Here is a 27,285-nt window from a genome sequence, read left to right on the forward strand (position 1 = left end):
TGGCACTGTAATTCCAAAATACCTTTTGTAAAATAGAAAAATAAAAAACTCACAAATTATCAATAAACATTTTCACAGCACCAAAAAAATGAGGGTCACTGGGTAAGAATTGATTTTTGTCTCTGGTAAGAGCCAAAAGCCATATCCTTCATCTTGATCCAAATGAAAGTCCAAGAGGCTCAGTGGAGAGCAGAAGCCTACCCAGGAGTCTGTGCTGGGTACAGGGCCTCATGAGGGATGCAGAAACTCATAGACGACTTTCCAGGAGCAAATGCTGCTCTCTGGAGCATCTGACCATCCCTATGTAGGCTACACAGGGCTGTGGCTGCTTAAAATCACATACATTATTTCAGCCATTCGGGGCTACGGTCACCTTTGAAAAAAAAATGTTTAAATGATTCTCTTTTTTAAAAAATTTATCACTGGCACTTCCTAATGACTCTTCCTTTCTCCTCCATTCTCAAACCTTCCCTTGTGTAAGTTCAATCAAGCAAAAATCAAGAGACTGGCTATGAATGAAAATGCACGCTTCCTTCCATACCTATAGTCCATATATTTGCCTTCAACTGGTTCTTGTCAAGCATCTAAAATGAGAAGAACCATTGGAGAATGTCTAATCAAATGATGGGTGTGTGGATATTACAGAACATTTCTATGCTTGTTAGAAATGATGGGGGGATAACTTATGAAAATATTTAACATAACTTCACATTATTTAACTTCACAATATTTAACATAACTTCACATTTTGGGGGTGCTTCAATCTCCCCGATGACCCTGGGAGACCCACAGTTTTAAAAACAAATGTAAAAAAAATATTTTACATGTAACTGGAAAAATAAAAATATTAAAACAACAAAAAGAATTAAGAGGGACCATTTCCGAGAAACCCTAGAAAAGTTGTAGGAACTGATGAAGGGGAAGGGAGCAGAAGGAGGACAATTTATACAACCAACAGCATTTCAAAAACAAACAACTCTGAAAGATTTGATAACTGATTAATGAAACAACCAACCATACTCCAAAGACCAACAATGAAGCAGGCTACAAACCCTCCTGGCAGGAAGCAGATGGACTTAAAGTGCAATGTGAGACGCATTTTGTTGGACAAGCAGCAAAAAGGAAGAAGCCAGGCTCTTGGCATCGTGCCCCCCCTGCCACCTCTCCAGGGGCCACAAGTCTAGCAGGAAGCTCACCTTTTCCAAGCTTACCCCAGTCCTTTGGACCAGGGCTTGCAGCCTGGCAATGGTCTCATTCTCCTTGAGGAGTCCATAGGTGTGCAGAGGGGAGCTGGCAATGTTCCCATTTCTTTTGTCTGAGGCAATGTCACAGGCCCTGAGGCTCTTCAATTTGGAGGCACTCTCGCTGCAGTGCAGGTTCCCTTCTGGGGGAATTCCAAAGGCCATAAGAATCTCAGAGATCTCCTGGACAAACTCTAGCTTGTTGGGAAACTGAGGCAGGTCCTCGGGCAGCTCAATGAAATGGTTGTCAATGTCCACAAAGCAGAGATTGGCCTGCAAACAGGAAGGAGGGAAGAAAAATAGGAATGGTGAAGAGAAGGAAAAAGAGGAAAGAGGAGAGAAAAAAGGGAGGGAAATGGAAAGAGAAGGAGGAAAAAAAGAAAGAAAAGTTATCATCAGTTGCAACATTCACAGGAAAGAATGAAGGCTCAAAAAAAGGAATTTTTAAAATGACTAATATGCTCAGTTACAGTGTTTTAAGGTTTACAGGGAGGGAAAATTCCTCTTGCTACAACTCTGTAAACACAATGCTCTTCATTTCAAAGAGGAGGGAACGAGGTCAGACCTGTAAGATGCTTTGCCCCCAGTCACACAGCTATGAGACAAAATGTGCTTCATAAAGCAGTTATTGTTATTACTACACCCGTGAGACCGTCTCCTTCCTTGGTGTCACCCAGCCGGCCCCTCCCCGAATGCGAGCTCCCTGGGGCCAAAGGTGATTTCCTATTTGTCTCTGCAGCCCCTGTGCCCGGCATGTAGCAAGCGCCCGAGGAGGGCCCGAGGAGGCTGCTTTGTCCCCTCTCCTCCTTTCACGCTGGCAAACTAAGGCAGAGACAAGTGGCAAGCCCACAGAGTTCTCATCTGAAGCAGGGCCCTGTGTCAGCCCTCACAGATTAAGGAGCAGCAAGGCCGGGAAAAACAGGTTAAGGAAGGGCCCTCTCTGATTCCCCCAGCGAGGCCTCGGGCTGGCCGTGGGGAAGCCGGGAGGCAGCCTGCTGAGGGCGGCTACGGGTGGGGCGAGATCCTGCCCATCGGCAGCCCAGGCCACCCTCACTCCCAGCTCTCAGAGGGCCCGGCAGCCGCGGCTCACGGCCACAGGCACAGCTGGGTTACTTCCATTTGGCCTCTTTTATTCCCGTCTCAGCCAAGGTCAAGCGCCACAGAATGCGGGGGGCCTCCTTGGGCACTGGGGAAGATGGCGGTCAGGCTGGCCGCAGGCCCAAACCAACTTGGGTCGGAGTATCAGCCTCTCGAGGCCTGCTAGTGCATAACAAACTTGTGGGAAAATAAAACCAACTGCTGGTTTAAACGTTCCCTTATTCCTGCAGGGCCAGAAAGAGCCCAACGGCACTTGGAAAAGCAGAACACTCACTGCAGGGCATCCACTGCCAGACTCCACCTGCAGAACAAGGTCAGCTCGGGGGTCTCTGAGAAGGCCTTTGTGTAAGCAGGTGGTGAGAAGGGCCTGAACCTCAGTAAGAGAGGCAGGCTGCTTTCTAAAGGGGAGGCTGCTTACCTGGGACTTCCACAGAAGTCCCCGGGCTGAGCTAAGCCACCAGTGAACTTTGTGGGTTAGGGATAGGCCCTAAGAGAATTGGGGAAACTAACATAATCCCATAGATCTGTCCACCACACAACACCAGGGTGTATGACAGAGGGGACAGGGGTGGCCCCCCACCCATCTAAGATCAGCTCCTTTCTAAATGGTTTGGTATTCTTTGGGACTTGAGATTTAAGCCTCAGGTTCCTAGTCTATAAGAAAAGAGAAGGGAGCCAGTTGTACTCAAGCAGGAGTCCTTGGAGGGGAGGGGCATAGAAATTTGGGGGGCCAGGGTAGGAGGGGAGTGAAATTGAATAAGGGGAAAAAGTTACATTTTTATTTTCACTAACCTCTAAATAGAATTTAGCATTTCCTTTAATTATGAATTTTTAAAGTTATTCTGAGGAGTTCACAGTATTCACCTAACTATTAAAAGGGGGGTTAGGGATTGGGGGGAAGTCAAGGACACAAAAAAGGTGTCATTGCACTAGAGGTTTTTTAAGGTCCCTCTCAGCTCTAGCATTCTGTGTTCTAGGCTCCCTCTCAGCTCTATGTTCCATGTTCTAGAACACCTCTCAGTGCCAGCATTCTATGGGTCTAAGCTTCATATAAATGTGAATGGTCATTTCTAATGAGGAAAAAAAGATTATCTTTAGCTCACATCATTAATTAAGCAGAAAAGTTTTTAGCTATTTAGTTTTTAAACTTCTAGCCAGCAATGCTTAGTTAGAGGGAAACAACCAAAAAGAGAGAAAATACCTAAATAGTTATAGGCTGAAATAGCCAGAAAGCTTATGGCTCAAAATTACGGTTGCAAAGTGAGGAGCGAGCAAAGTCCTTTTCAGAAAAGCATGAGCCAGAAAATCTCCCAGGAGTTCCCTCCCCCCTTAAAAGCAAGAGACTAGGGGCAGCTAGGTGGCCCAGTGGATAGAGCACCAGCCCTGGTCTCAGAGACTTAACACTTCCTGGCTGTGTGACCCTGGGCAAGTCACTTACTCCCAAATGCCTCAGCCAAAAAAAATCTTAAAATTCTAAACAATGCTGCACCAGCACCCAGAGAAGCCACAGTTGTGGGTGTAAATGCCAGGTCTGAGAGTTTCACCTTTGGCTTACTCAGACGGACACAGGAATAATCGAAGCCTGCCAAAAATCATCCACCCGGAAGGCCACAAAGCCAGCAGCTTTCTACTTTGGGACTGGGGGGAGGAAGCCATCGCAGAGGCTCAAAGGGCCCATTTCTCCAAAAGGAAACCCACAAGGCATCTAAAAATAGAGTGTATTCACTCAATAATGGCAGGTTGGCTTCTCCCCTGATGTTCCGAACCAAATATAGAAGGACAACTTGAAAGAATTTCATAAACTACAAACACTGGATACACACATTGCTGATGCCCTTGGACACAAGCAGATGGAACAGGGAGACAGATACAGACGACCTGATCTATCTAAGCAAGACCATAGGCCAGCCACTCAGAGGGCCTGCCGTGGGGATAAGGGGGACAGAAATCTTGAGGAGGGGGGCAATTCTTGAAGTGCAATGGGAAGGGCAAGAAAGGAGGCAAGAATAGACAGCAGCCTAAGGAACAGGAGAGGACAAAGATCACCACTCAATGGTTACTGGACAAATGAGGAAAGGGAGGAAAGAGGTGGAGACAGACATCGGGAATCAAAGCATCACTGTTCTGCCTGTTAATATGAAGAAAGGGAGATGAAGTGAGGGAAGGAGAAAGGACAGAGGCAGAGGTTCAGAGTGCAGGGAGGATCACCATTCAACAGGCTACTGATGTCAAGGGGAAACATGGAAGGAGGAAAGGACAGAAGTAAAAGACAGAGTGGAAGGAAGGAGGGAAGGGAGAGATGAGGGAGAAAAAGGAAAGAGGGGATTCAGCAATTTACTAATAGGAAAAGAAAAAAGAGAAGATGAAAAACTGAGGGGGAATAGAAGAGGAAAGAGGGAAGAGAAGAGACAAAAAAAGAGAAAGCTAGAAAAGCAAGTGAGAGTGCTACTGTCTGGCAAATTACTGAGAGGAAAGCAGGATCACTATTTAACAGTTACTGAATTCACCAAATAAATAAAAATGTAATTGTGAAAACCCCAATTCCTATTCCTCTCCAAAAATAGGCAGGGTCTGGGAAAGCTTGTGGCTCAGGCACTCATTCCTGCAAACACTTAGGGTGAGAGATTAGATGCATCCCTTTGGCTGAAAAAAACATCTCTTACTCTTCCTCCCCCTCCCCCCAGCCCCCATCACCAGGCTCATCACTGATGGTTCAAGAGGAGAAATGGGCCCCTCTTCATGTTGGTTCAGCTTCCCCTTTAATGGCAGAGCCTGCTTCAATCTCCCCAGACCCTGGGAGGCTGGAGGAGAAAAGGGAAGGCTCAGTTTTTCAGTGGATGTGACTTCCACTGAAGCACGTGGACTTCAGATCTCGCCGAGTCTGGCTCTCTTCCTATGGAAGGCCTCACTGCCTGCTCCAGGGCCTGTACACTGACCTCTGCCAAACCACAGCTCATCAGGGGCCGGCCAGAGGTTTGGCAAGCAAGGCGTGTCTGAAGCAGACATTTAAGTGGCTGCCTTAAAAAGGGAGGCGGCTTCCAGTCGCTTCTACCCCTCTGCATCCTCCCCCAACAGCGATCAGGTTTCCTGCTTCCTAGACTCCAATAACCACCCCCTTTGGAGAAGCATGGGACGACGGACCGCTCACAAAAGGCCGGGCTTCTGGACCCGCTGGACTCATGAGTTTCTATCCAAAGGAACAAAGGCCTATTGAGGAGCTGCTGGTGGCCCGAGGGGGGCAGCCACGGATGAATTCTGATTTGGGCTGGGTAGACAGACCACTGGACCTTCCCTTCCCCCAGCTTTCTCCAGAACTGAACACAGGCCTCCTGCAGGAGCCCCCCTCACTGCCCCCTCTTCCTCCCACTGCGCCACCGTGGGCAGAGCCCTTAGCCTCCGCAGGGCTCCGTTTCCTTGTTCCCAGAACTTGATGACAGAATCAGAGGTCTTTAGAACAGGAAGGGGCATTAGAAATCGCCCGGCACAAGCTCTGTATTTTATGGACGAAGCACCGGAGGGCCCAAGAAGGGACATGACCTGGTAGCCCAAGTCATTAGTGAAGGAATCAGGAGCCAAAGTCATGTCTCCTGAGGCCGCCATTCCCACCACCTCCAGGGGGTTTCCATGAGTCCCTTCTGGCTCCCACGTTCTATGTGGTGAGGTGGGGAGGGAGAAGCCTCGCCTTTAGACAGAGGATCCTCGTCCGGGGCAGAGGCGATTTCTGGGAGAGCTGTATGTGCCAGGAGCCCGGCACACCGGGTACCCGAGAGGGCTACCCGGCCCTCCTCGCACGTGGCTCCCTGGTTGCCTATGGCTGCTCAGGCAGTGCCGCGGCACCGCGGTAAATCAGGACCCGCTGAGCTGCCTCGGCCTCTGAGGGCCAACAAGCCCCGGGCCGGGGCAGATTCCAAAGCTCAGATCTCTGCCCGGGGAGCTCTGGCAGGCAGAAAGCTCACGGCTTCCTTCCCAACTTGCAGAAAGGACACTGGGTTTAGAGCCCCAAGACCCGGGTTCAAGTCATTTCCTACCATCATGTATTTTAGTGCCCACTTTCCCTCTGAGATCACAGTTTTTTCTTATCCCTTAAAGGAGGGGATTGGGCTGGGTGATCTCCAAGAACCTTCCGACTCTTTCCTTCTAAGACTGCCACCCCAGGCTTACCAAGGCCTTTTTCTTTCAGTTTAAAGATTACAAGACTTTGACCCAGGATCTGGCAGGACTAATCTTACATTACTGCTGCCTTTTCAAACAGCTAGGCTTTCTCTAGCCCTTGCCAAGTCCACTTCCTTTCTCCAAGCTAAAAGCAAGCGAATGAATATGTGCTGGCTCTTGCTCTCTTACTCTCTTCTCCCTCCCTCTTCCTTTCCCCCTTTCTCTCTCTCCTTTCTTTCTCCATCCTGCTTTCTCTCTCCCTCTGTCCCTCATTCCCTTCCCTTTTCTTCTTCCTCCTTTGCTCCCTCCCTCTCCTTTCCTTCCTTTCTCTCTCCCCTTTTCTCTTTCCCTCTTTCATTCCTCTCCTCCTATCCCTCATCTCCTTCCTCTTGTTCTGCCCTACCTCAACTCAGCACAGACCCCCTCCAGATGGAGATAAGAAAAGGGAGGAGAGAAAGGAGAAGCTTCATGGACAGACATGTTGGTGCCTAAAATTGAAGGGGAGGAAAGGAAAGCACAGAGAGAGATGCATTTCTCTGCAATTAAGGCATCACAAGGGTGGGCTAATTATCAGGAATGCTCATCAAGGATGCTGACGACATCCGCCCATCCCCGCTCCCCAGATCCTCGGCCCAGGCTGGTTACACGATCCAAACGCTTTCCCTCTTTGCTATTCCTTTCTACACTTCAGGCTTCTTGTTCCTGAGCAGCACCCAGAGAATTCCCAATTGTTTCTGTGGGGAGGGGAAAGGGCCGCCCCGGAGGCAGGCCCTGCTCCAACCCAAGCTGGCGCTGGCACAGTTCACCGTCAGTGTTGTCCTGGCTCCCTGCACATCAACATCGGAAGGCGGGCAAGGAACGAGCAGCTCTGGGCTCCCAGCACACAGCAAGTGCCAAGCACACAGGATGTGTGGAAGAATGCTTCATGAATGGAAATCAGCCATCAGAATGAAGGCCGACATTTCTAAGTTGTCACTGTCATAGCCAGACCGCATACATACAACTGTATATGATCAGTCAGCCTTTGCGGAGCACCTTATATAATTTACTGGATTAGATTTTATCTCCCCAACAGCCCTGTGAGGTTAAGAGATACAAGTATTATTATTAGCTCCCATTTTACAGATAAGGAAACTGATAAAGTAATTTGCCCAATCACACAGGTACTGACTCCCTATAACAGGATTCAAATCCAGGTCCTCCTGTCTCCAGGTGCCACATTCTATTCACTACATAATAACAATAACAACAATAATAATAACATTTATTTAGCACTTTATGGTTTACAAATTGCTTTATGAATCTTATCTTTTTTAACCCTCACAACAACCTCCTTAGAAGATGGGAATTATGAAGATTAATTCCCTATTTTACAGATAAAAGAACTGAGGCCCAAATAGTCAAGTGGCCTAGCCACGGTAACCCAGCCCTAAAGTGCCAGGTCCCTCCCAATCAGCTCCTCCTTTGTTAACTAGTTGCCTTTCTTGGAGTCCTAGAAGACCGTGGTCTCCTCCCCACCCCAGCCACAAATCAAAATGCCTAAAAGGCAGCAGGGCATGTAATTCCAAGGACATAAAACAGTTTCCAACCCAACCCCTAGTTCTGCCTCCTGCTACAAAGAGACCAAGACAGAGGAGCAAGGCAGAGTCCCAGGAGGGGCGGGAATGCTGCTATCTCAGACCAGGCAAGTCAACAGTCCTGGATGTCCCCAGTGACACTGGTGTCCAGGGCCAGGGCAGTCAGGCGTCTATCCCAGGTTCGCCCTCCCCTTCTCACTCAGTGCACGGGGACCCCACTGTCCCCCTCTTACCTCTTGAGGCAACTCTAGTTTGGAGCGGTCATCCAGGCCGTTGGAGTGCAAGCCCATCAGGTACGGAACAGGAGCATCTAGGAAGTGCAGGAGAGAGGCGGGGAGGATGGGGACGTAGACGTGCTGCCACTGGAAAGGGAACATGAGCGCTGTGATGGTCTCGGCCACAGTCATCAGTCTCTGGTAATCTGAGGCAAAGAAAACACACACGGAGCCACCATCAACAGAGAAGAAGCTTTAGGCCTCAGGTGCTGGGCTGAGCCCTTCCCCCGACACCTTCCTGAGATCAAAAGCAAACAGGCTCCCGTACGGAAACCCTGCCAGTCACTGCAGATTCTTACTTTAAATCAACAAAGATTCGGTGTCTATGTCCTAGGCCTGTGAGGCCCTCAAAGTCTGGCTGGACAGAGACAAGGAATGTACGTGGGCAGCCAGACACCAAAGTGCTTGGAGAGACCCACAGAGCAGGGCCACAGCCAACTAGCCAAATCAGGGACAGCCTCCCACAAGGACAGGCAGGATAGTGACAGGTGGGAAGGAGAGGAGAGATGGGGGGAGACACGTGCAGGAAACAGCCTTATCAAAGGCGTGAAGGAGAAAAGAGAGGGATATGATCAGGAACAAAGGGAAGTTCAGCCAAATTAAATGAAGAGGTAAGTTGGATACCACAAGGCAAGTGAACCCAAGTGAAAGGTGATATTAGCTTCAGAGGAAATGATGTAGCCTTCTCTCCACTCCAGAGACAGCTACGGTGCTAAATGCTAGGTGTGTATATGTATTTGTGCCCCTACATACATATGCACATATATATATAAACATATTTTTAAAGCTGAATGTAATTAAAATACTCTCTGTTCTGTATATATGGAAACATTAATGTTTGTTGAAGTTTCTCAAATCTATAATTAAAAAAGAAAAAGTTTTAAGAAAAAGGCATTAATAAAACTTTTTTTAAAGGCAAGCATTCCACTTTCACCAGAAAATGGTTCTATGGATGACGAGCTGACAAAATTCACTCACTGCCAATCTCTTGCAGGACACAGCCACGGTGTAGAAGGAACTTCCAAAAAGTCTGCCATTTGGACAGTAAACAGGAGTTCAGATGCTAAAATCTTTGGCAGGAAATCTGACCCAGCAGCCTGGATCTGAGCATTTGGGGAGGAAATTTTAGCACCTGGTGGGGCCATGGAGGGGTGTGAAGAGGCCAAAGGAACCTAAAAACACTTGGGCCTAGGAACCGAGGTGGGTCTCTTTCTCCCAAAGCGCTAAGGCAGCTGGCCACATGGCCCAGAGAGTCAGGGAGGCTCGTTAGGGCCACTAGGGCATGCTCAGCAGGGCATCTGGACCATCTGCTGTATGAGCATTTTCTTTTGAGCTGGCTTTCCCTTGGTCCTCAGCAGGGGCCATTGTGGGAATGAGGAGGACCTGGCTGGGAAAGAAAGTCACAAAGAATAACATGACCAGCAGCTGACAGTTCTGGAGAACCTTACATTTTACAGTGTTTTCTTTGTAATAATCCCAGGAGGCAGGGAGAGAAAAGCCTAAGTCTGGCTTCAAAAGCCCACTTTCTTTCTGCTGGGCTTCATCTACACATGGCCTCCTATCACTCTCAATTCCTGTTCCTACCTGGCCAAAGAGGGACAAGTCAGAGAAGAAAAACTACTCAGAAGTTCTAAGCCAAAGAATCTATCATCACCGACTGGAATCTGGCCCCTCCAAGGCCAAAAGGCAGCAATCATTCAAATGACAAAGGCCCACAAGACTCTTTCAAGTTGTGTAAAGCCCTCCTTTAAGGCTCGGGGCAATCCTTCATCTACAGATGAGAGAGAGACATTGTGGGACAAGGTTGCCGGAATCCTAACGTTGGTCGCGCGCGTATTCCCTTGGTGGGAAGGGGCAGATAACACCAGACACAGTGTTTACAATGTGGACCACGATGGCACAAAGACTTTGCTTGGGGCCTCCAACCAGGAGTTCAATTCACACGCTCGCACACAGCACTCAGCATCCCTCGGAGCGGAGGGAAGGCTACATCATCTCTGAAGCGAGGGGCTCACTTGCCTTGTGGTGTCGGACTTAGCTCTTCATTTAATTCATCTGAGCTTCTCTCTGTTCCCGTCAAGGCCCTACTTCATACTGAGGCCGGTGCTAGGAAACGGGGCAGGTACAAAGTGCAGGTAAAACCTCCCCCAAGGAGGGTGAGGAAGACAAGACAAGCCAGGGCCCCTGGACACCCCCCAAGGCATTGGAGAAAGCTTCCTGGAAGAGGTTTCAAGTGAACTGGGCTTTAAAGGACAGGCAGGGGTCCGACACAAACAGGGGCAGAGAGGGCATCGAGAGCTGGGCAAACAATGTCAATAAGGGCTGGGGGGAAGGACAGCTTAGGTATGTTCGGGGGGCAGGGAGGAGGCCAGGGTGGAATAGATGGAAAGAAGTAACTGGAGACAAACCTGGAAAGGCAGGCTAGTACCAGCCTCTCAGAAGCCTTGAATATCAGGCAAAGGCTCTGAACAGTGTACACAGCTAGCAACGGGGAGTCCCTGAAGATTCCCCCGTGAGAGAAAATTGACAAAGTCCCCAAACAAAATGGGTGGGACAGGAGGGTGGAGAAATGAAAGCTGTTCCCAGTCATCAAAGGCCTGAAGCGGGCCATGTTGGAGTGTGAGTCTATGCCTCCTCCATTTCAGCCAGATGGGTCAAATTCAGCCCAGATTCCTCACTTGTCTCCTCACAGAAACCAAGCCCAGGCTCCATCTGTGGCAAACCTAATTCCTCCTCTCTTCCCGTCCCTTTGCTGAGAAGGCACGCCAATTAATAGTTATCTCAAAAATCTTAGTCATCCTAGGAATTTTCTTTTTTTGACTCTCAGATGAAGATGAATCAAAGAGAATTTTAAAAGCGTGGGAGAGTGAATGGGGGAGGAAGAGATCCTTCAACTGACATTTACAGCCAAATGCACAGTCATACTACACCCCAGCACTGGTTCACAAGCGTGTACTTAGGAAAAATCTCTGGCTGAAAAATTCCCCTCGGCTGGAAGGCGTGCATACCCAGGCACGCATGGCACAGAATGCCAACCATCCTTGTGGGGTGCTGAGCTACAGGAGCAGAGAAGTACCAGAGAGACTTTCGTTCCCTCTCCTGCACCAGAAAGAAGGCCAGCCTCCAAGGCAGAAACATCTCTGCTGTGACACCTGTGAGGTCCGTAGCCCTGAGTCAAGGCCTACTGCTGCTCCGCATCTTAGTTTCCTCATCTGAAAAATGGGGACAACAACACGGGTATCTATCTATCTATCTTCCCCCACAAGGAAATGCTTTGTAAACCTACAAACCCTGTACAAACAGGCAGGAAAGGGAGAAATCCAAGCAATCTTTTCCTTGGCCCATTGATGGACACCCCCAAAAAGGCCGACATGACCAATAAGCCTATCTGCTGCTTAAAAACCCCCAACTGTCCCATACTTAATGAGCTGAGACTGGGAACAATTCTGCCTTTAATTCTCTCTTGCCTGAGGTTTACAAGACAATCCTCAGCAGGCCCTCTTGCTTTCTTGACAGAAAATGAATGTGGAAGGTTCCAAAAACATCCACTATCTCACCATGAGAACCAAAAGACAGGCCAACATTCCCCAAGGAGAGCCATTTCCTGCGCTCTAAAAAAAAATACAGCCTATTTTTACACAGTTCAGAGACATGGATTTGGGGTTTGCCCCCTCCTCCTGAGGATAACGCTGGGCTCCAGAGCACAGGCTATGGCTTCTCATGACCAAGAAAGGCGCTTCTCCCAGGCAAAAACCCAGCACCGAAGCACTTCCTTCATCAGGCTTTTGGAATTCTGGCACTGGAGGGGAGGGGAAGGCACAAGAAAGAGACAGGGAGAAGCCTTGGGATCCAGGAGAGGTCAAATAAGATCAGATAAATGACATGTCTTTTGAGAGTTCAGGGCCAATCAGTGCTAGGGAGCTCAGTCTGCAGCTTCATTCTCCACTCCCTCAAAAGAAAACAAAACCCCTAAAACACAGCAACAGCAGTAACAAAACCATAATTTGAAAGATGATCTAATAGGCTGCTTCACGCTTCAGCTCCTGCATCCCTGAGGCCTGAGGCAGGTTGTTCACCTGACAGTAATTCTCCCAGAGCTGGCAGCATCAGCACCATCCCCAAGGATGATGCCATCCCCACGGACGATGCCGTCCCCACACGAGCCCAGCACCTGCCACCTGCCCCACACTGGGCCCCCCCGGCCAAAAGGTGAAAACAGGCTAGATGATGTGGCTGAAGGTCATCTGCATCCTGGGCACTTCAACCAATCAGATCCAACTGCCGACCCGTCAGCTCCTGGCAACGGGCTGGGTTTGCCCACACGGCTCTCCTAATGTTATAATGGGCAATTACTTCTGACAAACGGAGGCAGAGAAACATTGGCATCCCAACCAACACCACCTTCATCGCCTGAGGCTGGGGGAGGCAAGATGAGCGATTTTGTGTTTCTTTAAATAATTTATCTACAGGCAGAAAGACATAAGGACACAGGGCAGCTGTCTCCACGTCCAAAATGGACCTGGGACCTCCGGCCACAACCCCGTGTTGCTCAAATGGATATCCTTAGAAAGATCCCTCACACCCTAAGTTAGCAGACGTGGCTTCATCTTTTAGATCTGTTATTTTGACAGCATAAGGGCTCTCTCCCCACTAACATGTCTCACAGCCTTTCTGTCCATGGTCTCCATGAGTGACCATGTTATCAAGAAATTCAGTGGATCCAGTGCTAGATTTAGGGTCTGGAAAACCTGAGTTCAAATCTGTCCGCTGAGAAGCCACCCCCAAAATGCACACACAGAGCACCTCTGACTTGGCGGGGCCCTACTGGTCCAGCCTGCAAGAACCCAGCATCATCTTCAGGCCACAAGGAAGTCACGGGGGAAGCCCATTATAAGCAGAAATGTGATCCCCACAGTAAATTACCCATGCCACGTAAACAAAAGGAGAGCTAGGGAAGCTCCGGGGATAAAGAGCTGGTTTCAGAGCCAGGAAGACCCCAGCTCAAATCTTGCCTCTGACACCCATAAGGTGAATCTGGGCAAATTCCTTAACCTCTTGGTGTTCTCCACCACTCTGTTACACAGCAAAGATGACCCACAGAGGTAGGAGGAGTTTCCTCCTCTGGGACTTTCCTATAAGAACGAAATCTCAGCTCTAGGCCCCATCCCAATGTAAGTAAACAAAGATAACACCTATTTCCTATCACAGCCAATCTTATCTTTCAAAGTCCAGCTTCTTAAACCGTGGGTCACAACCCATATGGGGTCTCATAATTGGAATGTGAGTGTCAAGAAATAATGATTTATTAACAATAAATGTTTGGTCTGTGTACCTATTTTATATACCTGTACATGCTGGGGTCACATAAAAATGTCTTGGGCAGAAAGGGGTCACAAGTGGAAAAAGTTTAAGAAGCCCTGTGCTAAAGAATCCGATGTTTCTGTACCAGCTTTGATCTTCTAAACCAACATGGTAGAGTAGAAAGATCAATGGGAGCTCAAGAGGCCTGGTCGTTACTCTTGACTCTGCACCTAAATCTCTACAGGACTGTCAGCCTTCCATTTTTTCATCTTGTATAATAAGGGAGCGAAAGCAGGCCATCTCCAAAGGTCCTTCCTGACTTTGCCTTCTGTGTGCCATGAACAATACCCAGCAGAGGAGTTGTTTCTGTTCTGCTGAAGAGGTCCCTTGAATCTTGGAAACTCTTAAGAAAGGTGTCCTGAAAAATGTGCAGTCTGCTCTGCTCTGCTCACTTCCCCGTCATCAGTCCATCCAAGTTTTCCTAAATTTTGTGAGAAAATGTGCTTGAATCATTCCAAGCAAATCATTATGCATTTGGAATTACAAAGCACATTTCCTCACAACCATCCTGTAGGATAAGGAGTGAAAGTATTACCCCCATTTCCTAGATGGAGAAAATGAGGTTCAGAGAGAAAAGCAGCTTGTGCCAGACCATAAGACCTCCAGGTCTTCTGTCTTAGCAGAATTCATTCGATTCCACTACACCAGGGGACATGTGCTCCCACTTGGGAAGGGCATGTACTCTTGGTCACTGTTCTGGTCAGCATGAGAAGTTGAATCCCTGGCAACAGAGAGACCTTGGGAAACACTCTCCTGTTATGGGCCAGAGCTCTGAACTTGAAACAAAGTATTCTTACAAGGTACTAAGTCAGTGGAATTGATAGAGACAATAGTTATCTAATTTAGCATGGTTCAGTCATACTGAACCTACAAGTTCTGAATCCTACTTCTGAACCTACATACTGAATCCTACAAGGAGATGTTATGGGACAGAACTTGAAATAAGGTACTAAGTAGAATTGAGGAGACAATGGTTAAATCTAGTTTAGCACTGATTTAATTCTATAACAAATAATGGTTTCCTAGTGATATAATAATTGGTGTGTACTCAGTGTGGACCATATAAGCTAGAAGCTCTCACAGGGCCAGAAAGGACAAGCGCACTAGAAGCTCTCGGAAGCTGAGACAGATTCATTCCATCGTCCATCTCTGTGGTGGCTGCAGGCTGAAGAACAAGTCCTTGGACTTAGATTCATTCATCCCCTCTCACACCGCCTTGGTGGCAGGCTCTCCTGCTTCACTTCTCCACTGAAACCAAGACTCCGGAAGACCCTGAAGAAAGCTAGCCCGGGCCCCAAGTGACGGAGATAAGACTTTGAAGGAGACAATAAAGGATTGGACTTTAACCCCTGGCTGCACTTGTGGTGATTACTGAACTGAAACGAAGGCTACTCCCAGAGACCCCAAGAAAACCTCAATAGAGAACAATACATTTTCAAGAGAATATTACACTCTCCCTCACTCACAATGAACTGGAAGTCAGGCCTAGAATTCATGGCTCTGAGCATACATGTTCTCAACCTCTCACTGCTAACTTCGTGTAGAAGAAAAAAATTTTGCCGACTCAGATGAACTCAAATCCATCTAGTCTCACTCTTACTCCCTCCCCCTTTCTCCTGGGGGAGTTAAAATGCCAATTACATCTTGTGGAAAGGAACCCCCGGACCCTCATGGGGAAATCACTGGGACAAGAAGCACCCTGATTTCTGATTCCCCTGCTCAACCTTGGACAGTCCATTTAATTAAACAAGATACTAAAGAGAGACAGGAATAAGGGAAGGCTTCTCCCCAAGGGTATCCTGCCCCACCTCCCCCTATCCACACTTACAAAAGCAGTTCTATGCCTAGAATATGCTCCCTCTCTCTGCCTGTGGAAATAATCCTTTTCCTTCAAGACCCAATGATAAAGCCTAACATTTACAGTATGTGTCAAAGTTGCCAAAGTGCTTTTTATTTATAGTCTCATTTGATTCTCATGACAACTCTCTAAAGTATTATTATCACCATTTTACAGATGAGGACACCAAGGTCTGGGGGAGGCTGTGGCTTGCCCAGGCTCACATTACAAGACAGTATGTAGGATAGGTTCTGAATCGAGGATTTGCTGACTCCAGGTCCAGTATTATAATGAGCAGACCACCTGCTCATGTGCTGCTACCTTCTCCAAGAAGCCTTTCCCAATCTCTGCCCCTGCCTCCCTTGCTAAAAGTAATTTCTCCTTAAAATTTCCTTCAGTACTTTGTCTATGACTTTCCTCTGCCTCATTACACTTTCCCTCATGAGAGTAACTCCCATTTAGATGCAGGCTTCAAGGTTAACAAAAGCCTGGTTCTCAAAAGGGGCAAGACCTTCCAAAGAAGAAAACTGGGGATCATCCTCAACTCGTCATACTCCCGCACCCCCCATGCAATCTGTTGCCAAGGCTTGTCAGTTTTATCCTCATAACATCTCTCTCTTGCCTCCAAAGGAAGAAGGTTCTTTGCTCTCTACCACAAGGCCTTTCTAATATATTTGCTTACCCATTACCATCTTGCTACGAGACAGTAACCTCTCTGAAATCAGGGTCTCTGTTTCTGCTTTACCTGCTTTTGCATCCTCCTCTTAGGGCCAAGTTTCACTCACGACATGTGCTTGACAAACATGTGTTGTTCTAATACATTGTGGGTAGAGTTATGAATGGATCCAACCATTCTGGAGAGCAATTTGGAACTAGGCCCAAAGGGCTTTAAATTGCATATCCTTTGTTTGAGCAGTATCACTAACCTGTATCCCAAAAAGATCTTAAAGGAGGGAAAGGGACCTACTTGTACAAAAATGTTTGTGGCAGCCCTCTTTGTTACTAGTAGCAAGGAACTGGAAACTGAATGGCTGCCCATCAGCTGGAGAATGGCTGAATAAGTTATGGGATATGAATGTTATAGAATATTATTGTTCTGTAAGAAACAACTAACAGATGATTTCAGAAAGGCCTGGAGAGACTCACATGAACTGATGCTGAGTGAAATGAGCAGAACCAAGAGAATGTTGTACAGGGTAACAACAAGATTATGTGATGATCAACTTTGAATGTGGCTCTTTTCAACAACGAGTGATTGAGGCCAATTCCAGTAGATTTGTGATGGAGAGTCATCTGCACCCAAACTGAATGTGGATCACAACATAGTATTTTCATTTTTTAGTTGTTTGTTTACATTTTGTTTTCCTTCTCATTTTTTTCTTTTTGATCTGATTTTTCTTGTGCATCATGATAAATGTGGAGATAGAAGAAGTGCACATGTTTAATATGTATAGAATCACTTGCTATCTATAGGAGGAGGAAGGGGAAAGGGAGGGAGAAAAATTTGAAACACAAAGTTCTGTAAGGATGAACACTAAAAACTTTCTTTGCATCTATTTTGAAAATAAAAAGCTATTACTTAAAAAAAAAAAAAAAAGATAAAAGAAAAAATAATTAAAAAACCAAAACCAAAACCAAATACTTAAAAAAAAAAAGGACAAAAGGAAAAATAATTAAAAAGCCAAAACCAAAACCAAATATGTATTGTTGCCAGCCTGGTTGTTGCCAGACTTAATTCCTTAATTCTTGAAAAGGACCATAGACATCAGGAGGGTAATGTCTTGACTTGTGAATGACCAGGATTTTGGTAAGACAAGACTGTGCAAGGTCACCTGCCTCAGTTTCTCCTCTGAGCCATCTGGGTCCAGTGATAAGATATAGAATCAGGACAACTGGAGATGGCCCTGGGTGCATTAGGAGACCTTGGCCTTTTTAAGCTATCTCAGGTCTCTCAGTTTCACTGAGGCCACACGCAATCAGTGATTAAGGATACATAAAAAATGAGGCACAGGATATCACAGTCAAAAAAAAAAAGTCAGCCCGGGAAGGGAGCACCTTCAGGATTGCTATTTGCATTCATTCTGGGCCATCACAACCCAGACAAGGACGAGGTGAGGCTGGAGCAGGGACCTGCGCTATGGGACCACTGAGAGCAGGCCTCCATCCCCAAATAGGCGTTGTCTCGAGCTGAGATCTGAAAGGCCTTAGGTTTAGAAAGTCTTAGTAGAAAGACCTTAGACACGGCTCTGCCCCACATAGATCCCACTTGCCTTCCTGCCATGACTTCACCTTTCTGATGTCACCGGTGCTCTTAGAGAGCTCAGATTTAGGACCACAGACACTTGTTGAGTGGGACAGACCTTAGAGTCCATCTAGTCTCATTCCCTCTTTACACACATGGAGAAACTGAAGGCCAGAGAAGGGAAGCACCTTGTCCAAAGAGCTGCGCCGGGAGCCCGAATGCAGCTCTTTGGATCCAAAGTCTAGAACGCTTCTCACCCTCCCACCGGCTTCCGCTGAGCTCTCACCTGCGGGGCTGCCCCAAATCTGTTAGTCCTGGGCTTTCTTTTCTCTCCACTCTAAGCTAGAAGATAAGCCGGTCCCCCCCCCTTCATCTCCCTCCACAGCCTATGAAAGGTCGGACTCTGGCTCTTCGGGCCACATAGACCTGGCCGCCACTTCTGTCCCTTTGACCCTATTTTCATCCAGGATGGGATGGAAGCCTAAGCTGACACCTCCTGACCTCTGCCAACTCCAACCCACCTTTCCAGGAGTGAGCAAAGGGCAATGGCCGCCGAGGCTCTTCTCCGGGACAGGGGCTCTAGCCCCGGGGCACAGCCAAGCAGAACCCCTCCCTCCCCCCTCTCCCCCGTCAGTGACGTCTGCCACCCCCCAACCCTCACCCCCCGCCACGGGAGCCCCGGATGGGCAAGGAGCGCGTGGGAGGCGGCACAGGGAGTGGCACGCAGACTTACGCTGGGAGTAGAGCAGGATCTGAAACTCCAGCAGGGCGCAGGTGAAGAGCTGGAGCACATTCTCCACGCCAAGCAGCTCGAAGACCTCGCGCACGGGGAAGTCGAAGAGCGGCAGCTCACTGGTGCTGGGCCTCTGGCAGACGATGGGCCCGTAGACGCCGGAGAACTTCAGGGACCTGCCCGGCGGGGGCAGGGGCACCTCGTAGAGGATGTTGTAGATGTAGCTCTCGAGGGGCAGCGGCGGGGGCTGCGGGGAGGTCACGGCCTGGTGGAGCTGCTCCAGTGCCCGCCGGCACGCCTTCATGAAAGACATGGGCGCAATGAGGCAGATGCACTTGGAGACGTAGAGCGTGTCCCGGCTGATGTCGTACGAGTTGAAGCGCTGCAGCTTGGAGCCGGGCGCACCGTCACAGCCGTCCTGGGGCGCGCCGCCCTCGCGGCCGTTGGCAGCGGGCGCGCGGAGCCCGTCGTACTCGGCGTTGTGCATGTGGTAGAGCGTCTGCATCGCACTGCAGATCTGCTTGCTGGTCACCTCCTCGTAAAAGGTGAGGGCAAACCCGAACGTCCGGGAGCCGTCCTCCCGCGTGATGATGAAGGCGTGGAACTGGGGGCTCCTGGGATCAGCCTGCGTCTTGAACGCCAGCCCTTTGGGCATGCACAACTGCGAAAGAAAAAGCCGGGGTGAGCAGGGGCAGGGCCACGGCCCGATGGCTCCGTCCCAGGCACCCCAGAGACAGCTCAGAAGGCAGCCTGGGGGGGCTCGTGACTGCTCCTGTGGCCTGGCTTCTCAAAGACCCCCCCCAGGTTCTTCTGGGGTTTCCCCCGCACTGGCTCCCTGTGGTGGACCCATCGTTCTATCTTTCAGCCTCGGTATTCCGTGAGCTTGACACCCACGAGTTAGTGGGAAGAGTGGTGACAATTGCCGCGGCTGGAAATCCCAAAGTCAGAATGAGTATGTGTTCCCAGACAATTATCTGCAAGCCTGTCTACAAAAACAAGAATAATAAAATAATGCACTCTCTGTGGGCCCGAAGCTTCGGGGTTTAACGTCTCATGACCCAGAATGTTCTTGAAATTGGCACCAGGGAATTTTTCTAGATTTTCCCAGAGACTTGGAGTCGATTTGCATGAGACTAGTACATGTGTATTATGTATGTTTAAGAAGGGTTTGTATGGGTGCCGGTGGGATGAGTTTATTACACCAACAAACATTTATTAAGCACCAGCTAGGTGCGAAACCCTCCGCCTGGCCCTGGAAGACCAAAGAAAGATGTAGCTGAGAGCGAGAGTGGGGAATGAGACGGAATAGCAACACAAAAAATGTAGTGAGGGCAAAGAAGAGGCCTGAACAAAGGGCGCTAAGAAAGAGAAGAACGGTGGCTTTTCACTGGATTATTGCTGGGCCAGAGGGAAGGACAAACAGAGAAGCCTGTAAAGACTTACAAGAACTCGCATGCGGAGGGAAGGAAGCAGAGCCAAGACACAATACACATAGGGACAACGATGTGAATGCAAAGAATGAAATGCCCCCCAAAATGACAAAGGTAAGATTGACCCCCACAAAGGGATACCAGATGACTCCTCTCCTGGTTCCTTTGCAGAGGTGGAGGTCCACAGATATGGAACTCTGCATAAAGAACCAGATTTTTTTGTCAAAACATTGATAAATTTTAAGGATTTTCTCTTATTCCTCAAATTTCTTTTTAAGAATTTTTTCTTTGATAGGTGATAGCTACGGATTGGGGGAAGGAAATAAATCTAGATGATGTTAAAACAAAAATAAAAATCAAGTTTTAAAAAGAAACATGAGAAGAGGAGCTGACTTTTGGCCAAAAGAACCACTGAATGTTTCAAGGAGGTAGTGGGATTTAAGCTCTATGTATCTCTGTATACACACCTAGGAATATCAATGGAGGAATGTGTGTGTGTGTCTGGATCTATGCACGTGCGCTGAACAAAGAGTCTGAGCATGTGCTGGGCTCCAGGGCCCTGGGCTCGCTGCTTCCCTCCTAGGAGCTCACTTGCCAGGAATCCACAAGCACCTAAGAGATGCTGGGAGAGAGGCCACAGGCCCTCGGGGTGTCCCTGGCAAGCAGAGACCCTCTCCAGGTGCACAGATCCAGCCTCAGGCAGCATGGCCTGGAGCAGCTTTCCCTGTGTCATCTTTCAGAGTAAGCCGAAGCACCTGAGAAGCCCCCGCCTCCCCACCCAAACCCAAAGCTCGAGGATGTGGGCAGCCAAAGCCCGGCCGTGCACATCCAGAACAGCTGCTCCTCAGCCCCGCGCTGACACCACACGCCCTGAGCATCCTCCCTAACTCAGCTGCCCTTCCATTAAACAATCCGTCTTCTGGGGGCTTGCCTTTACCCCCCAGGCTTCCGTAAACCCTCTTCTGCAGGGAGCCCTGACTGAGAAGGGGGAGACCCACAGCTCACTACGCTTCTCCCCAAATAGCCATGGCTCCAGTGGAACAACAGTTGTTTAAGATGGGAGGGGAGGAAGTCCAGAAACTCCATCCCCCTCCTCCTGCCCCGCCAGAGGCAGGCAGAATATCTGTTTCCCTCACGAGCTACAAAACGCTGCAAACAGATCACATGTGGGGAGGAGATGACAATCTCACACAGCCTTTGGAAGGGAGCAGTCAGGTGGAGGAAGGAACGGGGCCAGACAAAAAGCCACGGCCAAAGCCAAAGGGCTGGGGCCATCCTGAAGGCAGCCCCTGATTTTTTTTAAATTGTGAGTCAATTCTGTAAAAAGCAAAAAGATAACAGAATAGGGAAGAGGAAAATGTGCCTCTCTTCTCTAGGAGAGGGACCTCAGCCACTGAGGAGCATCCGGACCAATGGCCGGCTTCTCCCCTTCTCCGGCCTACAAGGAGACATTATGAGCCTGCTCAGGGCCAGGACAGGCTGTTCTGGAAGCAAATGCCCGGAGTCAGGCTCTGTCCTCGATGGCCAAGAATCGGGCTGTCCAGAGCCACTGTGCGTCCTGGTCAGTCACGGCCTTGGTGGACGGGAGACCTAGACCACCAGGCCAGATCCCGGGGCAGACACCGCCTACTCTGGCAGCTGAGTCTCCTCCACTGTGTGAAACGGAGGTTCTAGTCCCTTGCACAGTCTGCCTCTCAGGGTCTATGAGGAACCAGAGTCACAACACAGAGGAAGGGGGTCTGCGACTTAAACTCAGAGAGCGGCCACAAAGAACTGGGAGGGTCACACACTGGGACGGCTCAGGGGTCCTCCCAATTCTAGGAGCAACTCTCCCTCCATTAGACCGCACTGCCTCTCATGCTTATTCACACATGTGATGATGGTATTATATATCAGCCATGAAAAGTCATCCAGAGGGTTGATAAGGCTAAGATTTCCATTTCAGCTGTTCTGTGATACACAAAGACAAGGTGGGGAAGGGGGGAAGCTCCACATGATTTGACGTTCACATGACACAGTCAGAAAACATTATCCTGGAGAAGATAGGAAGGATCACAATCCCACCTCCAAAGGCTGGAAGAACCATCATTTGGAAGAGGATTGTTCTCTGGTTAGCCCAGAGAACAGTACTGAGCCAAGAGAAATAGATGTGAAGCAAGAGTTTTGAACCTCAGGTCTATGACCTTTAAAAAAAATTTTTTAAGTAAGTGAATTTCAGTATCATTTTTTGAGGGGGGGATAATCCTGAGTACTTTGTTTTATGCATTTAGAAACATGACTGAGGAGAGTTGACAAGTTTCACCAGACTGCCCAACAGATCCAGCACACAAAAAGCAAAAGAAAAATCCTGGTATAAATAAAAAGGCTGAATTCAGCTCAATAAAGGAAGGAACTTTCATAGGCTCATGGACTTAGGAAAAATCTGGGAGGTCATCCAGTCCAAACTCCTTACCTTTTACAGATGAGGAAACTGAGGCCTATAGAGGGGAAATACCTTCCCCAAAGTCACAAGAGGGAGGGAGTCTGGCTAAGTGGCCAGATCCAGGAGTCTAACTTGGGGTCTGACCCCAAATCCAGCACTTTTCCCACTCCATTATGGTAGTGCTTCTTCAACTTTTTCCACTCACAACTCTTTTTCTCCCAAGAAACTTTTATGTGACCTCAAGTATATAGGTATATAAAATAACTATACAAATAAAACATGGCTGCTAATATAGACATAAAATATATAATTTTGTGACCCACACATTCAGTTACAAGACCCCATATGGGGGTTGAAGAATCTGGGCACTAAGGTACTATGGGAGTGGTACAACAAGAGAATGAGGAAGGAGTTCCAGTTATAAGAGAGTGACATCCCATCAGTACAAGTGTTCATGAAGCAGCTGGGTGGTCCCCACTTGTAGGGGGTGTTGTAGAATGGACTTGTCCCTGGGTAGGGGCTTGTACTAGCTAGCCTGTAAACTCATCTTTCAATCCTAGGAATCCATGCTAGATATTATTCCATACTCCAGTGTTTTGTGTCCTGTTCTGTTTCCCCCACACCCGCCCCCTCCACGAGTCTGTGAGATACAGCAGAGCATGGACGAGATTGTCTCTAAGATTTGCATCTCCCCCAGGGCCTGCACCCAGTAGGCACTTCCTGGATACCCCTCTATTCCACAGGCATTTTTAAGCTGTCATTTGTTACTATGCTCTGGTTCTGATCCAGACTTCTGACCATCATCACTGGTGCAGAGGAGCCAGTGCTCTGTTGGTTATGGTCATGAAGGAGGAAGAGCTTGCCCAGTAGATGTCACTGAGGTAAGAGCTGAACCCAGGGCTTGCTTCTCAACTGCAGGACCAGGCCCCGAATCATCTGGCCAAGCTACCTGCAATTGTTTGCAGACTGTATCTGGGTCAGCATGTGTCAACCCTCAACAGATGTGGTCTGTGGTCACAGCAACCCAGGGGCGTCTGGGCAGTTCAGGTCCCTCCTCTTTCTCCAATTACTACAGCCAGCTCAGCTTTCACTGTTCCAAGCCCGCAACCTCGGCTTGGAGTCTCCAAAGCTCTCCAGGCTCATACTCACCATTCCCACCGCATCTTGGTCAAAAGGATTCCATTCTACATTCTCAGGGTATCGGGCAAGAACCTTAGATTTGAATGTCCGTCTCAGGGGTGTCTGCTCAAAATTTTCTCCTGGGGGGAAAAACAGATGGTGAAAAAGTCTTGAAGAGTTCATTCGGGGCTGCCAGGGGCCCAAGGCGGGCCGCATAGCCAGACAGAGGAAGGAAGGCAGCAGGGTTAGTGGGCCAGCATCTAGGCAAGAAGGAGAGCAGCGAGGTGATTAGGGCAGGAAGGAAGCAGAAACGGTTTAGCAGCGGTTATGTAGGACACTGCTATCTGTCTGTGCTTTTCTTTACAGTGGGAAGATAAATACAAACCCAGTAGTTCTCATTACTTTTTTTTTTTTTTTTTTGGTATAGAAAAGATAGGGATGACAGAGGATAGTTACGAGAATGAAGGAAACTCAATCCCAGGGAAGGCAAGTTGCTCGAAGCTGGTTCGTGTTTGTTTGGTACTGCGCTGGTGACAGGGCAAAACAATAACTTGCTTTGCACCCTAATGCAATCTGCATTTCTAACATCTCCGAAAAGCACAAAGAGACAAAAAAGATACAAGAGTTACAGAAAAACAGATTTTTGGTGTGCTGTCTTTTTTTTTAATAAGCAAATCAAGTAAGGCATCCTATCAATTCAGAAACATGAAATCCCATGAACTCCTCTCTTGTCTCCCCTCCCCACTTGGGTTAGAGGCTTTTGAAACTTAAAAATTATTAAGTAAATACAGAAACAGAAGGAAGAGCATTAGAGCACCCGCCACCTAGAGAGAGGCAGATTAACAGTTCCCAGAGGAGCTGGAAAGTTAGAAGGTCAAAGGGCACAAGACATTACAGAGAGCCACCTACAAGAACCACCAGAAAGCTCTGGTCATTCTGGGCCAAGCTGGTCTTTACCTTCTGCTGTACTGGCAATGAAAGGGCTGCTGCCATCCCTGGCTTTAGAAGCCCGTATGTACTGGCATAAAGCTAGGTGACAAATGAAACAACAGAATGTTACAAGAGCATAGAGGGACGAGGGGTGACAGCCAAACACAGCCAGACTGCCGTCCGACTCTGGGCCAGCCACGGGGTTCCTAGGCCTCTCACCTCTCCGGAAGGACCCAGCTCTCCCTCCCCAGCCTGAGACCCACAGGACAGACGCCCCCCAGCTGACCAGCAGCCCGCTCCCCCCCCCCCACACACACACACACACGCCATCTGCAGGGAAGGACTCGGCGGGTAGGGAGAAGCCCAAGAGCCCAGGGAAACCCACAGATGACCCAGGAAGGAGAGAAACCATGAGCCAGGAGCAGGAGCCGATACGCAGGAAGCCAGGACTGGCCAAAGGAAGAGGCCCAGCCTCAGAGCGGAGTTGGGGACAGCCCTTCATGAGCTGCCTGCCAGCCTGACCCGGGACAGCAAGAATTCTATGGGCTGGAGCCGCCCGGACCCCCTGGAGGGATAGTGAGGGTGCGGCTGCCTGGGCCAGACACCCACCACCCCTGGAATGGGGAAGAGCTTGCTTTCCCTGAACCCAAACCTTGCCCTGCTTTCTTTTATTCCATGAAGATGGAAAAATCAACCTCTCTCTCCGCGACCTCTAACACGACAGAAGCGAAGGGCTCCATGGGTCCCTGTGACGCCCAGACCTCTGTCACAGACCAACTTCCAGAGCTCCAAGTGCTTTTTTATTCTTCCCCTTCTGCTTGAGTTCTTCTGAAATCTCCCATTTCGGGAAATTTCATGCCTCAAAATAAACTGGGTAATCTTCACTGCCAAGGACAGGCAGAATGAGCACACAGCTGCAGACAGCTGTGGCAACAATGGTGGCAAATTACAGCAGGCCCAGAGCGGAATCAGCCAGGGGTCACGTGCGGCCGAGAGCTCGGCCCAGGGCTTTCAGGAACACCTGCAGCGGCCGCCCTGGGGAGCCCTGTGTGCTCGGCCCCGGGGGGTGGGGGGGCGGCATTTAGGAGTCCCAGGGACAGCAGTGTGGGCTCATTCTCAGAACAAGTATTTTAAGTGGCTTCGGTTCTGAAAGGGGGCAGCGTGCTATGTGCTCATGTGCACACATGCAAATACAGGCGTGTATGTGGAGAGAGAGACAGAGAGAGAGAGAGAGATTAAGGAAGAGCACATACCTCTACATCCCCAAGCACACTACAGGATTGGGAGGAGGGGAAAATCTTTCTAATAATTGCACTTTTTTCCAAAACCTAGCTCAAATTTTTTTAAAGACATTAAGAAATGCAGTTCTCTAAGTCAGTGAGCTGCTGAGCAGGTCCCGATCTGCACTGATAGGAGGAAGTTTCTTAACCACTGAAATCACATGTTTGGACCCCCCCAAAAAATGCAAATACCGCATCCTCCTGTGCACGGTCCTAGGAGCTTCTGTCTCTGGGCATAGTGAGAGCAGAAGAAAGTTTTATTTCAAAACAACACAGGCATCCATCCTGATGCCCCCAAAGAGGTGACCCCGGTTTCCTTTCTCTCCAACCATCACTGTCCAAAGGCTATGTGGAGGGACAGAGGAGGGGTCCAGTTCCCACTTCTCTCCTCTCACTGCCCCTGCCTCTTATTCCCCGTAAGTTAAGGGAGAGTTGAGAGAGGGAGAGGAATGGGTTTCTCCACTTGACCCAGAATGGAAGGCCTGAGGTCAACAGCCCACTAGGGAAATATTAAAGGCAGGGGCAGGGAAAAGAGCATGTGGAAACTGGGGGAAATCCAGAGTATATGAGTCAAGGGAGCAGATGAAGAATCAGAACAATACCAGAAATAGGAGGTGGGTTAAGCTGGGTGTTTCCAAGGCCAAGTTGAGGAACACCAACTGAACTGGTTCCAAGAACTGCAAGAAGGGGCTTGGACCTAAAGCTGAGTCAGCGTACCTGGGATCACCTAGTTACCCATGATGTTAAGAGACAGCCAAGGAGTACAATGGAGACAAAATCAGGCCTAGAGTCAAAGACCTGAGTTCAAATCTGACCTTAGATACTTACTAACTGCGTGACCCTGGGCAAGTCACTTCACACTATCTGCCTCAGTCTCCTCATTTGAAAACAGCCATAAATAGCATCTATTTCAACAGAGCTGCTGTGAGAGTCAAATGAGATAACCTAGGTAGAACCTTAGCATATAATATGTACAAAACATGTTAACAATTGCTTATTATGATTATGTCAGTAGTGTGGGGGCTCCCTGACCAAGACCACATTGTACAGATACCCCCTCTGGAGGAGGTGCCAGCCCCTCCCTTCATGCCCATGGAGGCTGTGCCATGTGCTCCCGTGGGTGTAAACTCATCCCCAGCTGGCCAGCTCTCCACTGATAGGATGCAGCCTGTCCCAGAAGAAAGAGCCCTCTCCCTTAGAGACCATGTCACACACACACACCCCTATTTCACAGAGGAGGAAACCGAGGTGCAGAGGAGGGAAGCAATCCGGCCAAGATGGAGCAGCCAGTAAGTGGAACAACCTGAGTCTGCACTCCTCTCCGGACTCCATGCCTGGGCCTCCTGGCCCTAACTCCCTCCAACTTCTAGTACCCTGTGTGCCACCAGCTCACTATGGCCTTGGGCAAAGCAGCTGCCTTCTCTTGTCCTCAATTTCTCCCCCTGAAAAAAACAAAAGCCTGAACAACATGGTTTCCAAAAGTCCCAAACGCCGAGATCTCTCGTGGCTCTGGAGGCTTTGTCCTGTGTTCTTGAGGTTTCTCCCAATTCTAACATCTCATCTCCCAAGGCCCCTCCTGTCTGTGGGC

The 27,285-nt window shown here is 48.9% G+C and overlaps 1 protein-coding gene across 4 annotated transcripts in view; it reads right to left on the bottom strand.

Annotated features, from left to right (window-relative positions):
• Positions 1-27,285, bottom strand: part of DENND5A (DENN domain containing 5A) — an 86,795-nt gene that overhangs the window by 28,346 nt on the left and 31,164 nt on the right. The window contains exons 1-6 of one of the 4 annotated variants that reach the window (XM_031941998.1): positions 25,113-25,426; positions 24,445-24,516; positions 23,518-23,627; positions 18,517-19,177; positions 8,302-8,489; positions 1,197-1,514 (exon numbers count right to left, since the gene is read on the bottom strand). In XM_031941998.1, the coding sequence (XP_031797858.1) occupies positions 1,197-1,514; positions 8,302-8,489; positions 18,517-19,177; positions 23,518-23,520 (1,170 nt within the window). In that variant the 5' untranslated portion in view covers positions 23,521-23,627; positions 24,445-24,516; positions 25,113-25,426. Of the gene's footprint in view, positions 1-1,196; positions 1,515-8,301; positions 8,490-18,516; positions 19,178-23,517; positions 23,628-24,444; positions 24,517-25,112; positions 25,427-27,285 lie in introns of those variants that run through there. The other 3 variants (XM_031941996.1, XM_031941995.1, XM_031941997.1) reach the window with 3 other exon arrangements.

This window comes from Sarcophilus harrisii, chromosome 6 (genome assembly GCF_902635505.1).
Source record: "Sarcophilus harrisii chromosome 6, mSarHar1.11, whole genome shotgun sequence".
NCBI classification, from domain to species: Eukaryota; Metazoa; Chordata; class Mammalia; order Dasyuromorphia; family Dasyuridae; genus Sarcophilus; species Sarcophilus harrisii.